Genomic DNA, 21,588 nt, shown 5'->3' on the forward strand with positions numbered 1-21,588 from the left:
CACTCACCATTTTTTTCAACTAGCGTACATTTCTCACCAATCTCGTAACACAGTTAATATGAATATGCTATGAGAGAGACAAGCCGTCTTGGTGGGTCATACAATACATAACTACACCGTTTTGCACCAGAACGAGCGAGCCATTGCCGGGAACAGCAGTACTTCACCACTTGTCCCGTAGTGCATAGACGCTTAAAACGGAATGGTGGCGGATTGTTGGGCTGAGTAATGGAGGGGCAAGGAAGAGGAAAAGGAAGAGAGGGAAAAAGAGTGGAAAGAAGGCAAAGAAAGATCGAGGGGAGAGAGTAGGAAAAGATACACAGCAAGGAGAGATATATAGAAGATAGTAAGAGAGGAAAGAAAGGAGAGTAAGGGAGGGAAAAGGAAAGAAGAGGGAGGTAGGGAAGAGGGGAGAGAAGTCCGGTGGGGCGGAAAAGGGGAGGGTGAGAGTTGAGGGTACAGGGAGGCAATGCGTGTGGTTCGGTTCACTGACGGCACTCAGATTGTGTGGCTCAGTTTCAATCACCTGCTTCAAGGCTTTCCTGGCGACCCAGTCTCTTCACAGACATTGAGCGACGGTTTCTTCACATGTTAAATATTGTCTTAACACCCACGATTATCGTGTTTCTTAACAACTATTTTCTTTCTTGTCACTTATACTGCAGCCTTCAGCGCATTGTTCTCTGCGGCAGAGAACAATGCGCTGAAGGCTGCAGTATAAGTGACAAGAACAAAAATGGTTGTTAAGAAACACGATAATCGTGGGTGTTAAGACAATATTTAACATGTGTAGAAACCGCTGGATAAAAAACAAACAGGCTGCCGCCCCATCGGGATGGGGGAAGTGCTCAGGAGGATCATAGGCAAGGCTGTCATGGAGGTGGTGAAGGACGACGTGAGGAAGGCGGTGGGAAACCTCCAAGTGTGTGCGGGTCGGCAGGCTGGGTGTGAAGCTGCCATTCACGCCGTCAGGAAAATGTTCGGAGACCCAGAATGCGAGACGGTGCTGATGCTGCTAATGCTTTCAACAACATCAATAGGGAAACAGTACTGCACTATATCAAAATCAAGTGCCCTATCTTTGCCCAATATTTTGAAAATACGTACAAGGAACCCGCCAGACTGTTCATCAGCAGTCACAATGACCAACGACTTGGAGACCCGGAGGCCATACAGTTCTCAGAGGGCACCACCCAGGGCGACCCAGTGGCCATTGCAATGTATGCCCTGGGAATGATGAAGCTGGAGGACATCATCCGCTATGAAAACACCAACGTCAAACAGGTGGCGTATGCGGATAACCTCACCGGGGTAGGAAAGTCTGCAGACCTCAGGAAATGGTGGGACCTCGTCACTGAACACGGCCCTAAAATAGGGTACCGTCCCAACGCCACTAAGTCTGTGGTGATTGTAAAACCAGAGGCATACGATCAGGCCACTTGTGAAGCTGTCAGTGACTGGTGAAAGATACCTCGGGGGTGAATACTGAATACAGAATCGAATATGTGAAAACAGCTGTAAAGCGCTGGGAGTCCGAATTGCAGAGGCTGAGCGAGATCGCCAAAACAGAACCACAGTCAGCCTACGCAGTATTTACGTACGGTGTCAAGCAGAAATGGAACTACTTCATAAGGACAGTTCCTGATGTTGCTCCGTTACTAAAACGTCTGGAAGATGCTCTCAGGAACACCTTCATACCTGCGATAACAAATGGTAGATGCCCCAGCGATCAGGAGCGAAGGTTGCTGGAGTTGCCGCCAAGAATGGGTGGGCTCGGCTTCACAAACCCGCCAAATCTGGCAGATTTTGAATTCGAGAACTCACTTCGAATCACAGCCTGTTTGACCGGATACATTATCGATCAAAACGAAAAGGGAGAAGACAACCCTCAAGAAATCAGGACACTAAGGTATGAAATCTCCAAGAACCGAGAAGGAAAACAGAGACACTCTGAGTGACCTGATGAGAAAACTCCCGGAAGACACAAGGAGGAGGACGGATATAGCATAGGAAGTGGGCGCGTCGAACAGACTAACAACACTACCTATCAGGACAAAAGGCTTCAACTTAAACAAGACAGAATTCACAAATGCCATTGCTCTGAAGTATGTGTGGCCAGTGGATGGGCTCCCGAACATGCGAAACTGTGGCCCACCCTTCAACTAAAACCATGTTATGACATGCAAGACAGGAGGCTTCGTCTGCATGAAACATGATGAAATGAGAGACGTGACAGCTCAGATGCTGAAAGAAGTCTGTCACGACGTGATGTGGATCCCATGCTGCTTCCTCTGCAAGGCGAACAGCTCGCCAGACGCACCGCTAATGATTCGAACAAAGCACGAGTGGATGTTAGCGCCAGAAGGTTTTGGACTCGTGGACAAAGGGCGTATTTTGACATAAGGATCTTTGATCCCATGGCCCATTGCCATTTTTTTTTTTTTACAATAAAGGAGACAGCTCAAGGTCACACACACAAAAAAAAACGATAATAAAAAAAAGCCCGCTACTCGCTGCTCCCAAAAAAAGAATCAAAAGAGGTGGCCAAAAGAAAGGTCAATTTCGGGTGGAGAGGTATCCTGATACCCTCCTTTTGAAAGAGTTCAAGTCGTAGGCAGGAGGAAATACAGATGAAGGAAGATTGTTCCAGAGTTTACCAGCGTGAGGGATGAAAGAGTGAAGATGCTGGTTAACTCTTGCATAAGGGGTTTGGACAGTATAGGGATGAGCATGAGTAGAAAGTCGTGTGCAGCGGGGCAGCGGGAGGGGGGAGGCATGCAGTTAGCAAGTTCAGAAGAGCAGTCAGCGTGGAAATATCGATAGAAGATAAAAAGAGAGGCAACATCGCGGCGGAATTTAAGAGGCAGAAGACTATCAGTAGGAGGAGGAGAGCTGATGAGACGAAGAGCCTTAGACTCCACTCTGTCCAGAAGACCTGTGTGAGTGGAGCCTCCCCACACGTGAGATGCATACTCCATACGAGGACGGACAAGGCCTCTGTATATGGACAGCAACTGTGCGGGGGAGAAGAACTGGCGGTGACGATACAGAACGCCCAACCTCGAGGAAGATGATTTAGCGAAAGAGGAGATATGAAGTTTCCAGTTGAGATTTTGAGTTAAGGATAGACCGAGGATGTTTAGTGTTGAAGACGGTGACAGCTGAGTGTTGTCGAAGAATAGGGGATAGGTGTTTGGAAGATTGTGTCGAGTTGATAGGTGGAGAAATTGAGTTTTTGAGGCATTGAAGGACACATGGTTCCTTCTGCCCCAATCGGAAATGATAGCAAGGTCTGAGGTTAAGCGTTCTGCAGCCTCCAGTCTGGAGTCGTGTACTTCCTGATGAGAGGGTCTTCTATTGAAAGAAGTTGAATAATGCAGAGTGGAGTCGTCGGCGTATGAGTGGACAGGACAGTTTGTTATGGAAAGAAGATCATTGATGAATAACAGGAAGAATGTGGGTGATAGGACAGAGCCCTGTGGAACGCCACTGTTGATAGGTTTAGGGGAAGAGCAGTGACCGTCTACCACCGCAGAGATAGAACGGCCGGAAAGGAAATTGGAGATAAAGGAACAGAGAGAGGGATAGAATCCGAAAGAGGGCAGTTTAGAAAGCAAAGACTGGTGCCAGACTCTATCGAAGGCTTTCGATATGTCTAGCGCAACAGAGAAAGTTTCACCGAAACGGCTAAGAGAGGATGACCAAGAGTCAGTTAAGAGAGTAAGAAGATCGCCAGTAGAACGCCCCTTGCGGAATCCATACTGGCGATCAGATAGAAGGTTAGAAGTGGAAAGGTGCTTTTGAATCTTCCAGTTAAGGATTGATTCAAAAGCTTTAGATAGACAGGAAAGTAAAGCTATAGGGCGGTAGTTTGAGGGATTGGAACGGTCACCCTTCTTAGGCACAGGCTGTACAAAGGCATACTTCCAGCAGAAAGGAAAGATAGATGTTGATAGGCAGAGACGAAAGAGTTTGACCAGGCAAGATGTCAGCACAGAAGCACAGTTTTTAAGGACAATGGGAGGCACTCCATCAGGTCCATAAGCCTTCTGAGAGTTGAGGCCAGAGAAGGCATAGAAAACATCATTTGGAAGAATCGTAGTAACAGGCATAAAGGAGTCAGAGGGGGGATGAGTAGGAGGAATATGCCCAGAATCGTCCAGGGTGGAGTTTTTACAGAAAGTTTGAGCGAAGAGCTCAGCTTTAGAGACAGATGAGACGGCAGTGCTGCCGTCAAGGTTAAGGAGAGAAGGGAAAGAGGAAGAAATGAAATTGGAGGAGATATTTTTGGCTATATGCCAGAAGTCACGGGAAGAATAAGAAAAAGCAAGGTGTTGACATTTTCTATTAATGAAAGAAGTTTTGGTAAGTCGGAGAATAGATTTGGCACGATTCCGGGCTTAGATGTAAAGATCAAAATTAGCGGGAGTTCGAAGGCTCTGGAACCTGTTGTGAGCTGCCTCTCTATCTTTAATAACACGAGAACAAGCATGATTAAACCAAGGCTTTTTAGCATGAGGAGTAGAGAAAGTACGTGGAATGTATGCCTCCATTCCAGAGACAATCACCTCTGTGATGCGCTGAGCACACACAGAGGGGTCTCTCTCCTGGAAGCAGTAATCATTCCACGGGAAATCGGAAAAATACATCCTCAGGTCGTCCCACCGAGCTGAAGCAAAATGCCAGAAGCATCGCCTCCTCGGTGGGTCCAGAGGATGTACAGGAGCGATATGACAGGATACAGAAATAAGGTTATGATCGGAGGAGCCCAACGGAGAGAACAGTTTGACAGAGTAAGCAGAAGGATTAGAGGTAAGGAAGAGGTCTAGAATGTTGGGCCTGTCTCCAAGACGGTCGGGAATACGAGTAGAGTGCTGAACCAACTGCTCTAGGTCGTTGAGGAGAGCAAAATTGTAGGCTTGTTCACCAGGCTGGCCAGTGAAAGAGGATGAAAGTCAAAGCTGGTGGTGAACATTGAAATCTCCCAAGATGGAGATTTCAGCAAAGGAAGAGTGAGTCAAGATGTGCTCCACTTTAGAATTCAAATAATCAAAGAATTTTACAGTTAGTAGAGTTAGGCGAGAGATAAACAGCACAGATGTTAGCAATAGAATGACAATGAAGTGTTAGCCAGATGGTGGAAAATTCAGAAGAGTCAAGGTCGTGGGCACGAGAGCAAGTGATATCGTTGCGCACATAGGCGCAACATCCAGCTTTAGATTGAAATTTAGGATAGAGATAGTAGGAGGGAACAGAGTAGAGGTTGCTGACCCCTGAGACCTGACCCTTGATGCACCCCACAGAAGAAATGAACAAGACAAAACAGGGCGTATGAAGAAATAATACAGAATGTGGACCAGGGCTCCTTCACCCCGCTATTATTCACGACGTCGGGAGGGATGGGACCAAGGGCGCAGAGCTTCTACGCAAGACTCGCCGAAACACTGGCGGATAAGAAACAGCAGCCGAGAGGAGGTGTGGTCGCCTGGATGAGATGAAGGGTGTCCTTCTCCCTTCTGAGATCAGCCTTGGTCTGCCTGAGAGGATCCAGGTCACCTGCACAAAAAAACAACAACCACATTGCCGACCTGGACTGTGAGACGACGGTGGTTGATAGTCGTATCAACCACAGGCTCTGTTAGCTTAAAAACAATATGTTTAATAATGTTTGTAAGACTAAATAAAGATGGTTGTCGGCCACAGTCATTGGCGGGATGGTGCCAATGAATTCCTTTGTGAAAGACAATGAGAAAAGATACCTTTCACAACGCAATTATAATGGCTGGAGGCCGTAGTATTAAAAAAAAGTAATAGTAGTAGTGGTAGCAGTAGTAATAGTAGTAGTAGTAGTAGTAGTAGTAGTAGCAGTGGTAATAATATTAGTAGTTATAGAACTAATTGTAGTAGAAATAATGGTAATAGTAGTAGTAGTAGTAATAATAGTAGTAGTAGTAGTAGTAGTAGTAGTAGTAGTCGCACTTGCACAAACACACACACACACACACACACACACGGCCCGGTAGCTTAGGGGTAGAGAGTCTGGCTCACAACCAGAAGGACCGGGGTTCGATTCCCCGGCCGGGTGAAAATAAGTTGGGTTTATCTTCTTTCACGTGCAGCCCCTGTTCACCTAGCAGTGAGTAGGTACGCGACGTCAGGCGAGGAGTTGTGACCTCGTTGTCGCGGTGTGTTGTGTGTGAGTGGTCTCAGTCCTACCCAAAGATCGGTACTACGAGCTCTGTGCTCTTTCGTAGGGGAACGGCTGGCTGTCTCGAGAGAGACCCGCAGCAGACCAAGAGGTGAATTACACACACACACACACACACACATGCACAAACACAGAAACACAAGCATAGAGATGAATGGAAGATAATCATTCTCCTTCTGACACTCACATTTTTTTCTACCATTAGCGTCATTACGTCTATATGTCTCAACAACGTTCACTAAGCGCGCGCGCGCACACACACACACACACACACACACACACACACACACACACACACACACACACACACACACACACACACACACACACACACATATTAAGCAGTAAATTTTCCTTTCCACTTCAAGATATTTAGAAGGAAGGAGGAAGGAGGAGGAACGAGGGGTGGAGGTAAGGTGGAAGTGAAGGTGGAGGAGGAGGAGGAGGAGGAGGAGTAGGAGGAGCAGAAAGGGAAGGAATTTAAAGTGAAATAGGAGACAGAATGAAGGTGGAAACGATGATGGAGGAGAAATGGAGAGGAATTGCTAAAGGAGGAGGAAGAGTATGAATGAGTGAGGGAGGCGTGGCGTATAACACAACAAAAGGATACTTACTGCTTCCCTGAGGATTTATAGTCTGGTTAGAATTTCGTGGTGCGGAATTTTACCCGCTGCGTAACACTGGTGACACACGAATCTAGAGGTGGCATACAGCGGCCTCGGAGGGAAGGGAAGAGGGTGGGAAAGGAGTAGGGAAGAAAAGGGAGTTTAACACTGAAGAACGTGTTAAAATGTGTGTGTGTGTGTGTGTGTGTGTGTGTGTGTGTGTGTGTGTGTGTGTGTGTGTGTGTGTGTGTGTGTGTCGTCTCCACCAATATTTATTTCGTTGGCATCACAGGGTGTGATGGCAGCTGCCCTGACCTTTCCGCAGGCTGCTGTGACGTGCACCTCTTAGGAAGGAAAATGTCTGCGTGTGTGCGTGTGTCTGTGTGTGCCTCCGCGTGCGTGTACGTGCGTGCATGTGTGCGTGTGTGGGCGTATGCGAGCTTCGGCTAAGGGTGTGGGCTACGGTCCGGGGGCCCACACATCGCTGCTGCGTTGCTACGTGCCACTGCAATGCTGACGCGCTGCCTCAGTCATGCCGTCTCACGGGGCTCTCTGCTGCGCTGGTTGATGCGCCTGCCGATGTCCTGTAGCAGGTCTCCGAAGGCAGGTCTCAGCATGCCGCTCGTCTCCACGGCGAGGGGCACGAAGTCGTATCGCTGGGCGAGGGCCGCGTAACGTTGACGCTTGCGCTCTTCGGCAGCGCGTGCGGCAGCTACAGCAGCGGAAGCACAGTTGATTGTGTGGGTGGTGGAGAATGTGTTGATGCAGGTGGCGTCCCACATCAGCATCTTGCCTCGCCTGAAGGGGAAGACTGTGATTCCGTCCGGTCGGCGACCGTCTCCTCGGTCCAGGCCTCGCGGCTCGAGGATGGCCGAGAGACCAGCGGCGGCCAGGGCCCGGTAGATGACGTCGTTGAGAGCTGCGTGGCGGGGCAGTCGACCAGGGTTCCTGTGGCAGGACAGGCTATGATAGCCCTTGGTGTCGGACATTGCCCCACAGAGGCAGCGGTGAGGTTGTTGGGCGTGCGTGCTCAATCTCAGGGCGACGCTCACACGGACCGCCTCGTCGGGCAAAAGGAAGCCAAGGACCTCGACGGGGACGGCTGACAGCCAGGCCCCGCTGTGTGGTGCTGAGGCGGCGAGGAGGCGCGCACGGTCGACCTGGTTGGCGCGGGCTAACAAGTTGTCTAGGCGGTGGGTGGAGGCTGCCTCGTCCAGGTTGCGCTGCGTCAGCCTGAGCTCCGGGTCAAGGTTCGGGCACTGGTTTGTGGTGTAAGCGTCCATGGTAGAGGCCAGACGGGCCGGTCTGTCGCCGTTGGGACGGCGGTTAATGGTACAGACCATGTCCCGCGAAGCTTCTACTGAGGCGATGTAGGCGGGCAGTGCCACGTCGGCCAGCCGTCTCACGCCCAAACCTCCAAAACGCAGCGGCAGGGAGGCCTGAGACCACGCGTCGTCGTCGAGCTGTACGTTGCAGCTGCGTGAAGTCGCTTCCCGCATCAGCTCGTCGATGGCCCGGAAGGACTCTCCAGCCGTGTAGATTGGTGCTGCGCGCAGCAGGTACTTGGCTCTCGGCACTGCTGCGTACTTTGACAGGAAGAGGGCAGCGTGGCTGCCGATATTGGGCGTCCTGTCTGTGAGCGTCCTGGTGATATCCTCGATATTGGTTAAGGCTGCTTCATTGCCGTGGGCGTGAATCGGGGCGCCCAGGATGGAGAGGCTTGTGAGTGGTGTGGGGTGGGCGACACTGAGGAATGTCGATATGAGGGCCGGCATTCGCGTCGTTGTCGGTGGTGGCTCCGTCGTTGGTGTAGTGGGCGGCGCCGTCCCTCCTGCAGACTTCGTTTGCTTCTGCACGTAAAGTCCGGCCCTCTCCGTCCGTGCTGGTGCCCCCTTGGCCGTCGAGATGGGTGATCTCGCATTTACGCGAGTTGATCTCGAGGCCTAGTTCTCGGGGGGTCGGGAATAGGCGGTGCAGGTCGGCGGTGACGGTCTCTATGGGCCCAGCTAAGGTGCCGTCATTCAGGAACCACAGATTTAGGGGCGATCTGAGGGTCTTTATGGCCGGATCCAGCGCGAGGGCGAAGGGTATCTGGCCCAAAGGGTCGCCTTGTTGCACGCCGTGGCTGGACCAAAGACGGGTGAGGCCAAGGTGGAGGGGCAAAGGCTGTGAGTAGGCTTGTGACACTAGTGGTGCGGCAGCGGGGAAACGTTAGATGACCTCTCGGAGCACTACCGATCTGTGAACGGTGTTGAAAGCATTGGTGAGGTCGAGTTTCGCGATGATATGGTTGGAGGTTCCGTTATTGGGTGTCGACGTAGTCCCGCACGGCGTGGACCGCCGCCTCGCAACCCATCCTCACACCGACGCCCAGCTGAACGGGTTGTAGTTCCGTAGCCAGGGCGGATGACACGTTTGCCCAGGACCTTGGACGCCAGTCGTCGGTAGACGGATCCGATAGCAATCGGCCTTACGCCCCCATCTTTTTTTCTGATGGCAACGAGGTTGGCGCTGAAATACGCCTGCCTCGCGTCTTCGGGGATGTCCCCAGCGAGGGCAGCATTGCAAAGCTCAGTCAGAGCGCTGAGCAGTCTACGGCCTGCCTCAGCGTTGTACCCGGCTACCAGCTGGCTTAGGTGCAGGGGCCGCACCCCGTCCAGGCCGGCGGCCGAGCCAGGGGGCGCAGACTTGATGGCTGCCAGCACGTCGGCTTCATCCACTGTGAGGCGGTGCTGGTCAAGGTCGGGGAGCACTGGAAGGGCTTCGTCAGGTGCGGCGGGGGAATGTTTGGCGCGGAGAACGGCGACGACCTCCTCACTGGGGGAGATGAATCTGTCCGAGGTCGTCAGAAGCCGGAGGGCCGCTCGAATGTCCCCGTCGGCGCATTTCCTTTTGACGCGTCTGGAGAGAGCGTCCTCGTTGGTCGCCGTTGCTGCTCCGGGATTGATCCGGGTGACAGATTCCCTGGAGGACGGTGGGTCTGCGGGTACGGCGAGGGGGCTGCGGTACATAAAGGAGAAGAGGCGCCACCACGCAGGAGGAGTGCGATGCTCGAGTGCAGCGGTTATGGCGGCAAGGTCGGACACAACAGCAACCTAGTGCTTGCTTTAAGGTCGGCTAGCGCCGCGGCCATATCGTCAGGTGGCGCCTCGTTCTCCGCGGATGCGTCGTGGACTGCGTCACGCAGGTTGACGTCACGGAGGCAGGCGTCGCAGTGCCAGATTGGTAGCTGGGAAGCTTGGGCTTGTGTGATGCCAACGCAGGTGAGGTGGTGGGTGCGGTCACACTCAGCGCATTTCAGGGTCCGCTTGAGGTGGTTGACTTAATTGCAGATAGGGCAGTGGAGCTCATCCTCGGTTGGCCCCTGGTTGCTTGGCCCCGGGTCTGCGTGCCACCCAGCCTCGAGACAGCGACGCATCCGGCATGGTGCACAGGACGTGCGGCCGCCGCGAACCTGAGGACAGTTGCCGTCGCATGGGCAGACGACAGCTGGGCGGGGGTCATTGCTGTGCCGCCGGAAGAACTCTCTGCAAGGGCGGCAGATCGTGGCTCCGTTGCGGGCGCTGGTGGCGGTCGTGTCCCTGCACACCACGCATGCCCGGCCCGCGGGGGTAGACGGTCTGTGGGAAGGTCTGTGGGTGCCATGGTGCAAGGCAGCTTGGGTAGGGTGGTGGATACCCTAGGGCTGGTGGAGTGGGTGAGGCGGTGGCTGACATGACGTTGAGGGAGGGGGTGACGCGGTGGCTTGTGTGTGTGTGTGTGTGTGTGTGTGCGCACGCACGCGTGCGTACGAGCGCACGTGTGTTTGCCTGTTTGCCTTTCGTGAGGAACGGGAAAGAAGAATGCGAGTTCTACGTCAGAGGTTCTTAGTGAGGTCGAATATGAAAATAAAATCATATAAATACTGTCGTCACTCGTTACAGCAGAGAGAGAGAGAGAGAGAGAGAGAGAGAGAGAGAGAGAGAGAGAGGGGGGGGGGTATAGGGGAAGAAGGAGGAGGCATATGCGCTCTGTTATTGCTCAACGGAACTAATTCATCACCTGTCAGCTTCATGAATCAAGGTGTCGAGGGAGTCGACATCATAGACGGTTAAAATCTCGCCTGGCCTGACGCCGTAGAAGAGAGCCGAGCCGCGTGAATAGCCGAGCAACAGAAGGACCCGAACACAGTACAAAGGCACCAAGACAACGAATTTTCTACTACTAGCCTATCCCATGCCTTGTGACGCACGTCAGGTAGACTGTAATACACAAATGAGTTATGTTTCTGAATGGCTCCCTCATGTTAACTCTTTTATGAGTGATGTGAGGAGATGACTACACTCATCACTCACTCACAGTCTTTCTCCCTTCGCTTGCACTCAAAACTCACTCATTTTTTCTCTGCACGTATTTCTTTCTCGACCAAAGGAAATCAAATATGGGTCTACCCTTTCTCCTCTTCCCCTCTGTTTTCCCTCACGTACTCCCTTTTTCTTTGCTTACTCCTCTTTACATGCACTTCCTTTTTACGATGCATTCATTCCCTTTCTTGCTGCAGATCTTCCATGTTCGATAAACGGGATAAAACAACAGCAAATGTCCTTATTTCCTTCTCTTTGGGTTTCCATCTCCTTTTCCCAAGATGATACCTATACTCTCACTCAACCCGTTCCCCTACCCATTTTTCTCTCCTCCTTCCTCTTTCTTCCCCTCCCTTTTCAGACACACCTTCGCGCTCACACTCGCATCAACCTCACCTTTAAGTCGTATCCTCTGAGCACGAAAAGACAGATGAAACGAAAAGGAAAAGAAAGACTGCACTCCATGAATGTAATAACAGTGGATGCAATAAAGATGGCTTAATAAACTTAATATAAAGTTACGGCTCAGAGGATGAGAGTGAGAGAAAAGAAAAATGTTATATAAGAAATGTTGAATGCAATGAAGATGGACCAACAAACTTTTTTTAACTTATGCCGTTCTTCACCTTGCTCCCCTCCCCCTTCCTTTCTCTTACTCTTTCTGTACCTTCTCCTCCTCCTCCTCCTCCTCCTCATCATCATCATCATTATCATCATCACCATTCTCATTATCAGCATTGTCACCTTCCCCTTCCTCTCGCCTACAGACGGAGCACGGGGTCAACGTGAGCACTTCATGCGTCAAGGTGGTCGCCTCCCGCCGCCACCACGGCCAGCGCCTCACCTGCACCGCCGTCAATCCGCTCTTCCCCGGCGCCAGACTCTCTGACTCCACGCTGCTCAACGTCACCTGTGAGTCCCTGCACACATGATTTGACGCCACGCTGCTGTGCTTTCTGATCTACCACTTTGCGTGTTGTGTCTGAATTTTTTATGTGTGTTTCTTGGTTGTGTGCTTTTTTTATATGCTTACTTTGTCGACTCCTGTAGGAGGAGGAGGAGGTACTTGTTTCAGGCTGTAATTTTCTTTGTTTGAACGGAACAGAAAGTTACCGACGCACCCTCTATCCCGCCGCTCGTTGGCCGCTATTCCGTAGAGACCCTTTGTTTTGTCTCACTAATCTCCGGGGAAAGACAAAGGCAAGATGCCCTTCGCTTTAAAACATTGTATCACATCCGGGTGTAGACAGACCCCTAAGTATTCCAAGACTGGCAAAGGGGCAATCGATTCCTGTCGTATTTATATCAAGGCAAATCAGGATGAAAGGAAAATCAGACAACTGGAAGATGCGATTCATGCGTTGACACGGGACATCAAAATTTTGAGAGAAAGATTCGGCACCCCTCTTTCTCCTCCTCCTCCTCCTCCTCCTCCTCCTCCTTTCAAACCGGGTCATCCGCCACTGAAACAATCTTCCCCCAGAAGTAGTAAATGCGAATACCATCAACTCATTCATATATAGAATCGACCGTCATTTCGCTGCGTCGGGAGTAAACTGAATATCGAGGTGCTCTCATCTGCTCCTCAATATCGAGGTGCTTTCATCTGCTCCTTAACCCCCCAGTGGCTGTCGAGCAGCTAAGGGTAGGCGGTGGCGTAGGTGGTAGCGTACTGGGCCCACATTTACCGCGTGATGGACGACGCGGGTTCGAATCCCCACGCTACCACTCGGATTTTTCAGTCACCGCCGAGTGGCTTAAAACTACCCACATGCTGTCCTGAAGACCACCCATCAACCCGGACTCTAGAGGAAGCCGTCCAAGCGAATCAAGAACGAGTTCCGGGGGGCAGCATGAGCCAATGCAAGATGGTGCCACTATAAACACTCGCCTGCGCCAGAACGGGCTGGGCCGACCATCAGGCCCCACCTGGAAGAAGCCTTGGGCCGACCATCAGGCCCCACCGGGAAGATGCCTACCGGCGCAATAGGCAATCAACGTAAAAAAAAAAAAAAAAAAAAAAAAAAAGCGGGCGACCTCGTAATGAGCCAATAGGCTTTCTGTTGCCTGCATTTCCATGTGTCCATGTTTCCTCCTCCTTCTCCTCCTCCTCCCCTGTTGCCGCCCCTCCCTTTCCTCCTGTAGCAGCTCCCCTTCCTTCTACTGGCGCCGTTTCTAAGAAGAAAGTCCTGGTTGTGGGAGACAGTCAAGTCAGGCTCATTGACAGGTACTTTTGTTCAAGGGATAAGGAGAATAGGCTTAGAGTGTGCTTTCCCGGGGCAGGCATACAGCACGCATCTGACAGGATGGAGAAAATTTTAGCAGGGGAGGAGACACAGCCTATCATCTGTTGCAGTTTCGGTGGTAATGACATAGGTAAAGTGGGAAGCGAAGAGATATTTAGGCGCTTTAGGGAGTCGTTTGGGAAAGTGAGAGATTTCGGTGGACTTCCGGTCGTGTGTGGTGTTTTGCCGAGGAAAGGGGTAGGTGAGGGATGGCTTTAAAGGGCCCTAGTCGTAAACAGACTCACTGTAAGCGTAATGGTTGGCTTTTCATAGATAACTGGAACCTCTTCCACGATAAGGGCACCTTGTATGCCAAGGATGGAGTAAACCTGTCACTCCAGGAGACTGAGTTTCTCGCAGACTCCCTCGAGCGATCATTTAGCACTCTGCGGGATTTTTTAGGATAGGCGAGGGAGGAGGACCTATCGTCCGTGGATGTGCTTCGCAGACGGTGACTACGAAGCTTAAGATAAATTAAAAGGATGCAACAAAGGATTGTCTAACGGCTTATTATACCAACAGTCGGAGTCTCAGGAACAATATAGATCTACTGAGGGGGAAAGCATGTGTCGAGGAATTGGACATCATAGCAATCACGGAAACATCGCTGGATATTACAAAAAAAAAAAATCATGTCGGAATTAGAAATAGATGGTTATCAGATGTTTCACAAGGATAGAAAGGAAGAAGGGGAGGGGGGTTGCTCTCTATGTTAAAGACACACTTAAATGTACCGCTAACAGTTCTGTTCTGTGGAGTCAAAGGCTCTTCGTCTCATCAACTCCCCTCCTCTTACTGACAGTCTTCTACCTCTTAAATTCCGCCGCCATGTTGCCGCTCTTTCTATCTTCTATCGATATTTTCATGCTGACTGCTCTTCTGAACTTGCTAATTGCATGCCTCCCCTCCTTCCGCGGCCCCGCCGCACACGACTTTCTACTCATGCTCATCCCTATACTGTCCAAACCCCTTATGCAAGAGTCAACCAGCATTTTCACTCTTTCATCCCTCACACTGGTAAACTCTGGAACAATCCTCCTTCATCTGTATTTCCTCCTGCCTACGACTTGAACTCTTTCAAGAGGAGGGTATCAGGACACCTCTCCTCCCCAAACTGACCTCTCTTTTTGGACACTCCTTTGACCTCTTCAGGAGCAGTAAGTAGCGGGCTTTTTTTCATATTTTTCTTTGCGCCTTGAACTGTCTCCTTAGCTGTAAAAAACAAAACAAAACAAAAAAAAACGGCGACTCCGAATCAGTTTGGGTGGACGTCCACAGAGGGAAAGACAAACTAACTCTAGGGGTTCTATACAGGCCACCCATCTAGGCAGGCAGGACACAGACATATTACTACAAGAGGTTGACAGGGCAGGCAGGAGCAAAAATGTCTGCATCATGGGGGATTTCAACTACAGAAATATAGACTGGGAAGGCGTGGTGGGAGATCTAGAGTGTGAGGACTTTCTGAAAGTAATACAGGATAATTATCTCAAACAGACAGTAACTGAGCCTACCAGAGGTAACAACATTTTGGACTTGGTCTTAACTAACAACGAAAGTATGATCAATGAGCTAAACGTTGGGGGAGAGCTAGGTGGTAGTGATCACAAGGAGATTAGGTTTAACTTAGACTGGGCAGTGACCCAAGACCTCAGCACTGTGTTGGTGCCAGACTTTAGAAGTGCCGATTACGAGGGGCTAAGAAGACACCTTGAGGAGGTAAATTGGGAAACCTTAGGGTTAGATGAAGGCCAGATCTCCGGGCGGGAGCCTGGAGGACAGGGGAGCCATGTAGACCTGACCTACAATAATTTAGTTAGAGTAATAGCAGAGGGTCAGAGACAGCATATGCCTTACCAAGCACGTAGAAAGGAAAACAACGACCCTAAATGGATGACCCTCATACTCAAGCATGAAATTGGCTTGAAGAGAGGAATTTATAGGAAAATAAAAAATGAGGAAACCCACCTCAGGGGTAGGTATGTTGAACTAGCCAGAATGGTGAAGAAGAACACCCGCCTAGGATAAAAGGAATTACGAGATTAGGGTAGCTAATGAGGCCAAGAGCGAGCCCAAGGGGTTCTATAAATTATACAGAACGAAAGCAAGGGAGAGAATTGGACCATTGAAAACAAACGGCTTTCATCCTCTTTCACTGACCAGCCTGGTGAACAAGCCTACAACTCTGCTCTCCTCAACAATCTAGAGCAGTTGTTTCAGTACCTTACACGTATTCCCGACCGTCTTGGAGACAGGGTCAACATACTAGACCTCTTCCTTACCTCTAACCCTTCTGCTTACTCCGTCAAATTGCTCTCTCCGTTGGGCTCCTCCGATCACAACCTTATTTCTGTATCCTGTCCTATTGCTCCTGTACACCCTCTGGACCCACCGAAGAGGCGATGCTTCTGGCATTTTGCTTCCGCTCGGTGGGACGACTGAGGATGTACTTTTCCGATTTCCCGTGGAATGATTACTGCTCCCAGGAGAGAGACCCCTCTGTGTGTGCCCAGCGCATCACAGAGGTGATTGTTTCTGGAATTGAGGCATACATTCCACGTACTTTCTCTACTCTCTACTTCTCTACTTGTTCTCGTGCTATCAAAGATAGAAAGGCAACTCACAAAAGGTACCAGAGCATTCGTACTCCTGCTAACCGTGAACTTTATATTTCTGCCCGGAATTGTGCCAAATATATTCTTCGACTTACCAAAAGCTCTTTCATTCATAGGAAATGTCAAACCCTTGCTTTTTCTAGTTCTTCCAGAGACTTCTGGCACTTAGCCAAAAATATCTCCTCCAATTTCAATTCTTCATCTTCCCCTCCTCTCCTTAACCCTAACGGCAGCATCGCCGTCTCATCAATTTCTAAGGATGAACTCTTCGCTTAAACTTTCTATAACAACTCCACTCTGGCCGACTCTTGGCATATTCCTCCAACCCATCCCCTCTCTGACTCCTTTATGCTTGTCATCAGAAGGCTTATGGACCTGAAGGAGTGCCTGCTATTGTCTTTAAAAACTGTGCTTCCGTGCTGACACCCTGCCTGGTCAAACTCTTTAATCTCTGCCTATCAATATCTATCTTTCCTTCCTGCTGGAAGTACGCCTACATACAGCCTGTGCCTAAGAAGGGGGACCGTTCCAATTCCTCAAACTACCGCCCTTTAGCTTTACTTTCTTGTCTATCTAAAGCTTTTGAATCAGTTCTTCACCAGAAGTATGAAAAGCACCTTTCCACTTCTGACCTTCTTTCTGATTGCCAGAATAGGTTCCGCAAGGGGCGTTCTACTGGCGATCTTCTTGCTCTCTTAACCAACTCTTGGTCATCCTCTCTTAGCCGTTTCGGTGATACTTTCTCAGTTGCGCTAGACATATCAAAAGCCTTTGATAGGGTCTGGCACAAACCTTTGCTTTCCAAACTAACCTCCTACGGTTTATATCGTTATCTCTGTACCTTTATCTCCAGTTTTCTCTCTGACCGATCTATCACTGCTGTAGTAGACGGTCACTGTTCTTCCCCAAAACCTATCAACAGTGGTGTTCCTCAGGGCTCTGTTCTATCTCCCACTCTCTTTCTGTTGTTCATTGATGATCTTCTTTCCAAAACGAACTGTCCTATCGCTGCATTTCTCAACTTCTTTTGATAGAAGGCCAACTCAAAAGGAATTAGACGATTCCAGCCTGGAGGCTGTAGAACGCTTACGCAGACCTTACTATAATTTCCAATCGGGGCAAAAAGAACCTGGTATCCTTCAACGCCTCAAAAACTCAATTTCTTCACCTATCAACTCGACACAATCTTCCAAAGACCTATTCCCTATTCTTCAACAACACTCAGCTGTCACCTTCTACATTAAACATCATCTGTCTATCCTTAACTAAAAATCTCAACTGGGAACGCCATATCTCCTCTTTCACTAAATCAGCTTCCTCGAGTTTGGACGTTCTGTATCGTCTCCACCATTTTTTTCTCCCCCGTACTGATGCTGTCCATATACAGGGGCCTTGTCTGCCCTCGTATGGAGTGTGCATCACATGTGTGGGGGGGCTCCACTCACTTGGACAAAGTAGAGTCAAAGGATCGTCATCTCATCAACTCCCTTCCTCATATTGACAGTCTTCTACCTCTTAAACTCCGCCGCCATGTTGGCTCTCTTTCTATCTTCTATCGATATTTTCATGCTGGTTGCTCTTCTGAACTTGCTAACTGCATGCCTCCCCCCCTCCCGTGGCCCCGCTGCATTCGACTTTCTACTCTAGCTCATTCCTATACTGTCCAAACCCCGTATGCAAGAGTTAACCAGCATCTTCACTCTTTCATCCATTACACTAGTTAACTCTGGAACAGCCTTCCTTCATCTGCATTTCTTCCTGCCTATGACTTGACCTCCTTCAAGAACAGTGTATCAAGACACCCCTCCACCCTAAACTGACCTCTCTTTTGGCCACTCTTTACTTTGGTGTATTATGGGAGCGATGAGTACCGGCCTTTTTTTTTCTCTGCACTCTTTTTGTTGCGCTTGAACCGTCTCCTTTACTGAAAAAAAAGAACTTGTTGACAATGGGGAAGATTGAGTAAAATGTTGAACAACTATTTCCTCTCAGTATTCACACAGGAAAATCTAACAACCATTCCGGAGAGAGTTCAGGTGTATGAGGGCGAAGATAACGACAAGTTGAGAGATGTGACCATCACCAGGCAGGTAGTCCAGGATGAGAATGGTAGGTTGAAGAAAAACGAGTCGCCAGGCCCGGACGAAATATTCCCGCGTGTCCTGAAAGAATGCAAGGAGGCCCGCAGTGGCCCACTCACCGACATCTTTAAGATGTCGGTAAATTTTGGGTACGTGCCCAACCAATGGAAAGTAGCTAATGTGACGCCCATTTTCAAAAAGGGAAACAAATCAGCCACCTCAAATTATTGCCCAATTAGCTTAACATCAGTTGTAGGCAGCATGTTGGAGTCAATTATAGCCAGGAGCATTCGGAACCATCTAGAGAAGCATTGTTTAAATCATGACTCACAGCATGGGTTCACGAAAGATAGGTCTCGACTTACTAATCTGTTGTCCTTCTACACTGAAGTAATAGAGGCGGTTGACAGAGACGAAAGCCATGACATACTATATCTAGATTTCAGTAAAGCGTCTGACAAAGTCCCTCATCACCGGCTATTACTAAAATTACAGGCTCAAGGCGTAGATGAGAAAGTCTTGAACTGGATCAGGGCGTGGCGTATTGGTAGAAAGCAGAGAGTGTAAATCAATGGTAAAAAAAATCTGAATGGGGCAATACTACGAGTGGAGTCCCACAGGTGTCGGTGCTGGGTCCGCTGCTTTTTATTATTTACATCAATGACTTTGGACACAGGAATTAGTAGTGATGTCAGTAAGTTCGCTGATGTTACCAAGATCGATAGAGTAATCCAATCAGATCAGGACGCTAGCGTTCTCCAGGATGAGCTTGACAGACTATATGATTGGGCGGGGAAGTGGCACATGGAATTCAACGTCGGGAAGTGTAGTATTCTGAGTGTAGGCAGGAATAACCCCTCACATAATTACTCCTTAAATGACACTCCTCTACGTAGGTCTGGGTGTGAGAGGGAGTTAGGAGTCTTAGTGAGCACTGACCTTCGTCCAAGGGCCCAATACATTCAGGCTAAGAATCGTGCAAACAGGGTAATGGGTTTCATCTATAGGAGCGTAAGCAATAGAAGCGCTGAGGTCATCCTCAAACTTTACTTAGCTCTAGTTAGACCTCACCTTGATTACACGGTCCAGTTCTGGTCATCCTACTATAGAATGGATATCAAAATATTAGAATCTGTACAGAGAATGATGACAAAAATTATTCAAGGTGTGAGAAACTTGCCTTATGAGGATAGATTTAAGCAATTAAATCTACACTCTCTAGAAAGGCGAAGGTTGCAAGGAGACCCTATCGAATTCTATAAATGGATGAAGGGCTTCAATAAAAGGGATGTCAGTAGGGTTTTGGTAGTAAAAGAGCCAGGTAGGACACGCAGCAATGGTTTTAAGTTAGACAAATTCAGATTCAACAAAGACATAGGCAAGAATTGGTTCACCAATAGAATGGTGGATGAATGGAAGAGGCTTGGGAGTCATATTATGGGTGCCAATGCCATAGCTACATTCAAGAAGAGGTTGGATAAATTCATGGATAGTGAGGTAAGCTTTTTTTTTTTTTTTTTTTTACAACAAAGGAGGCAGCTCAAGGGCACACAAAAAAAGAAAACAATAATAAAAAAAGCCCGCTACTCGCCGCTCCCAAAAAAGATACAAAAGAGGTGGCCGAAAGGAAGATCAAATACGGGAGGAGAGGTGTCCTGATACCCTACTCTTGAAAGAGTTCAAGTCGTAGGCAGGAGGAAATACAGATGAAGGAAGATTGTTCCAGAGTTTACCAGCGTGAGAGATGAAAGAGTGAAGATGCTGGTTAACTCTTGCATAAGGGGTTTGGACAGTATAGGGATGAGCATGAGTAGAAAGTCGAGTGCAGCGGGGCCGCGGGAGGGGGGGAGGCATGCAGTTAGCAAGTTCAGAAGAGCAGTCAGCGTGGAAATATCGATAGAAGATAGAAAGAGAGGCAATACTGCGGCGGAATTTAAGAGATAGAAGACTATCAGTATGAGGAGGAGAGCTGATGAGACGAAGAGCCTTAGCCTCCACTCTGTCCAGAAGAGCTGTGTGAGTGGAGCCCCCCCACACATGAGATGCATACTCCATACGAGGGCGGACAAGGCCCCTGTATATGGACAGCAACTGTGCAGGGGAGAAGAACTGGCGGAGACGGTACAGAACGCCCAGCCTCGAGGAAGCTGATTTAGTAAGATTTAGTAAGATTTAGTAAGCTGGGGTTAGGATTACATGAGCTGCCTTGTACAGGCCAACCGGCCTCTTGCAGACTCATTACATTCTTAAGTTCTTTTTATGTTCTTATTATTAATTAGGTGTGTTGATTTTCTTACAAGTTACTTTTGTGTTTTCGTATATATATATGGGATTGTGTTCTGTGTTTTGTGCTTGTGTTATCTTGTTATTTGCTCATAAATTTTGAGGTACATTAATGCCTCGTTTTGATAATTTGAGTCAACGACTCGTATGAGGAACAGGCAGCGACATACCTGCAGTAAGGGCGCGTCTTTATGTGAAGTATATACTGGGGAAAGGAGGTGTCGCAAGCTATTCAAGACCCCATTTTGCATACATACATACTTGTGTGTGTGTGTGTGTGTGTGTGTGTGTGTGTGTGTGTGTGTGTGTGTGTGTGTGTGTGTGTGTGTGTGTGTGTGTGTGTGTGTGTGTGTGTGTGTGTGTGTGTGTGTGTGTGTGTGTGTGTGTGTGTGTGTGTGTGTGTGTGTGTGTGTGTGTGTGTGTGTGTGTGTGTGTGTGCGTATATATGTGTGTGTGTGGGTGTGGGTGTGGGTGGGTGGGTGCTTGCGTGCTTGCGTGTTTGTGTGTGTGTGTGTGTGTGTGTGTGTGTGTGTGTGTGTGTGTGTGTGTGTGTGTGTGTGAGGGGAATATTGAAATACGTTTTGACCCTTGATTTATCATGTTTTGAATTATCTGTATTCTATTGTACGAACAGCGGGATGAAAACTTTTGTTTCCATTTTATCTTAATCCTGGCCTGCCTCCTTTGTCGGAAAAATACCAACTTGTTTTTTTTAATCCTTTTTATGATACTTATATGAACAGCATGAAAATTATAAAATGCCAAACGTCTGGCTTTCATGTAATTGTGTTCAGGGCAAGTGTCTCTACACGCCTACGTCCTCGTGCCTTTGTTGATCTTTACATCTCAACCTTAATACGTTCCTGTGTGTGTTTGTGTGTCTGTGTGTGTGTGTGTGTGTGTGTGTGTGTGTGTGTGTGTGTGTGTGTGTGTGTGTGTGTGTGTGTGTGTGTGTGTGTGTGTGTGTGTGTGTGTGTGTGTGTGTGTGTGTGTGTGTGTGTTTAAGTGCTGGAAAACGTGCTGCATTACCATCTTCATTTGCTGTCTACTTTCTTGATATTCGTTAACGTTATTTCACATATTGTTCGTAAGTATGCTTTTGGTTGTGTTAGAGAAATTAATAATGGTGGGAGTTGTTGTAGATTTGGTTGTAGCTACAGCAGCAGCA

The 21,588-nt window shown here is 48.9% G+C and overlaps 1 protein-coding gene across 1 annotated transcript in view; it reads left to right on the top strand.

Annotated features, from left to right (window-relative positions):
- LOC126982241 (synaptogenesis protein syg-2-like) overlaps window positions 1-21,588 on the top strand; it is a 291,624-nt gene that overhangs the window by 263,345 nt on the left and 6,691 nt on the right. The window contains exon 9 of the mRNA XM_050834188.1: window positions 11,924-12,068. Within this exon, the coding sequence (XP_050690145.1) occupies window positions 11,924-12,068 (145 nt within the window). The remainder of the gene's footprint in view (window positions 1-11,923; window positions 12,069-21,588) is intronic.

The sequence above is a fragment of the Eriocheir sinensis genome, chromosome 4 (assembly GCF_024679095.1).
Source record: "Eriocheir sinensis breed Jianghai 21 chromosome 4, ASM2467909v1, whole genome shotgun sequence".
In the NCBI taxonomy this organism is placed as follows: domain Eukaryota; kingdom Metazoa; phylum Arthropoda; class Malacostraca; order Decapoda; family Varunidae; genus Eriocheir; species Eriocheir sinensis.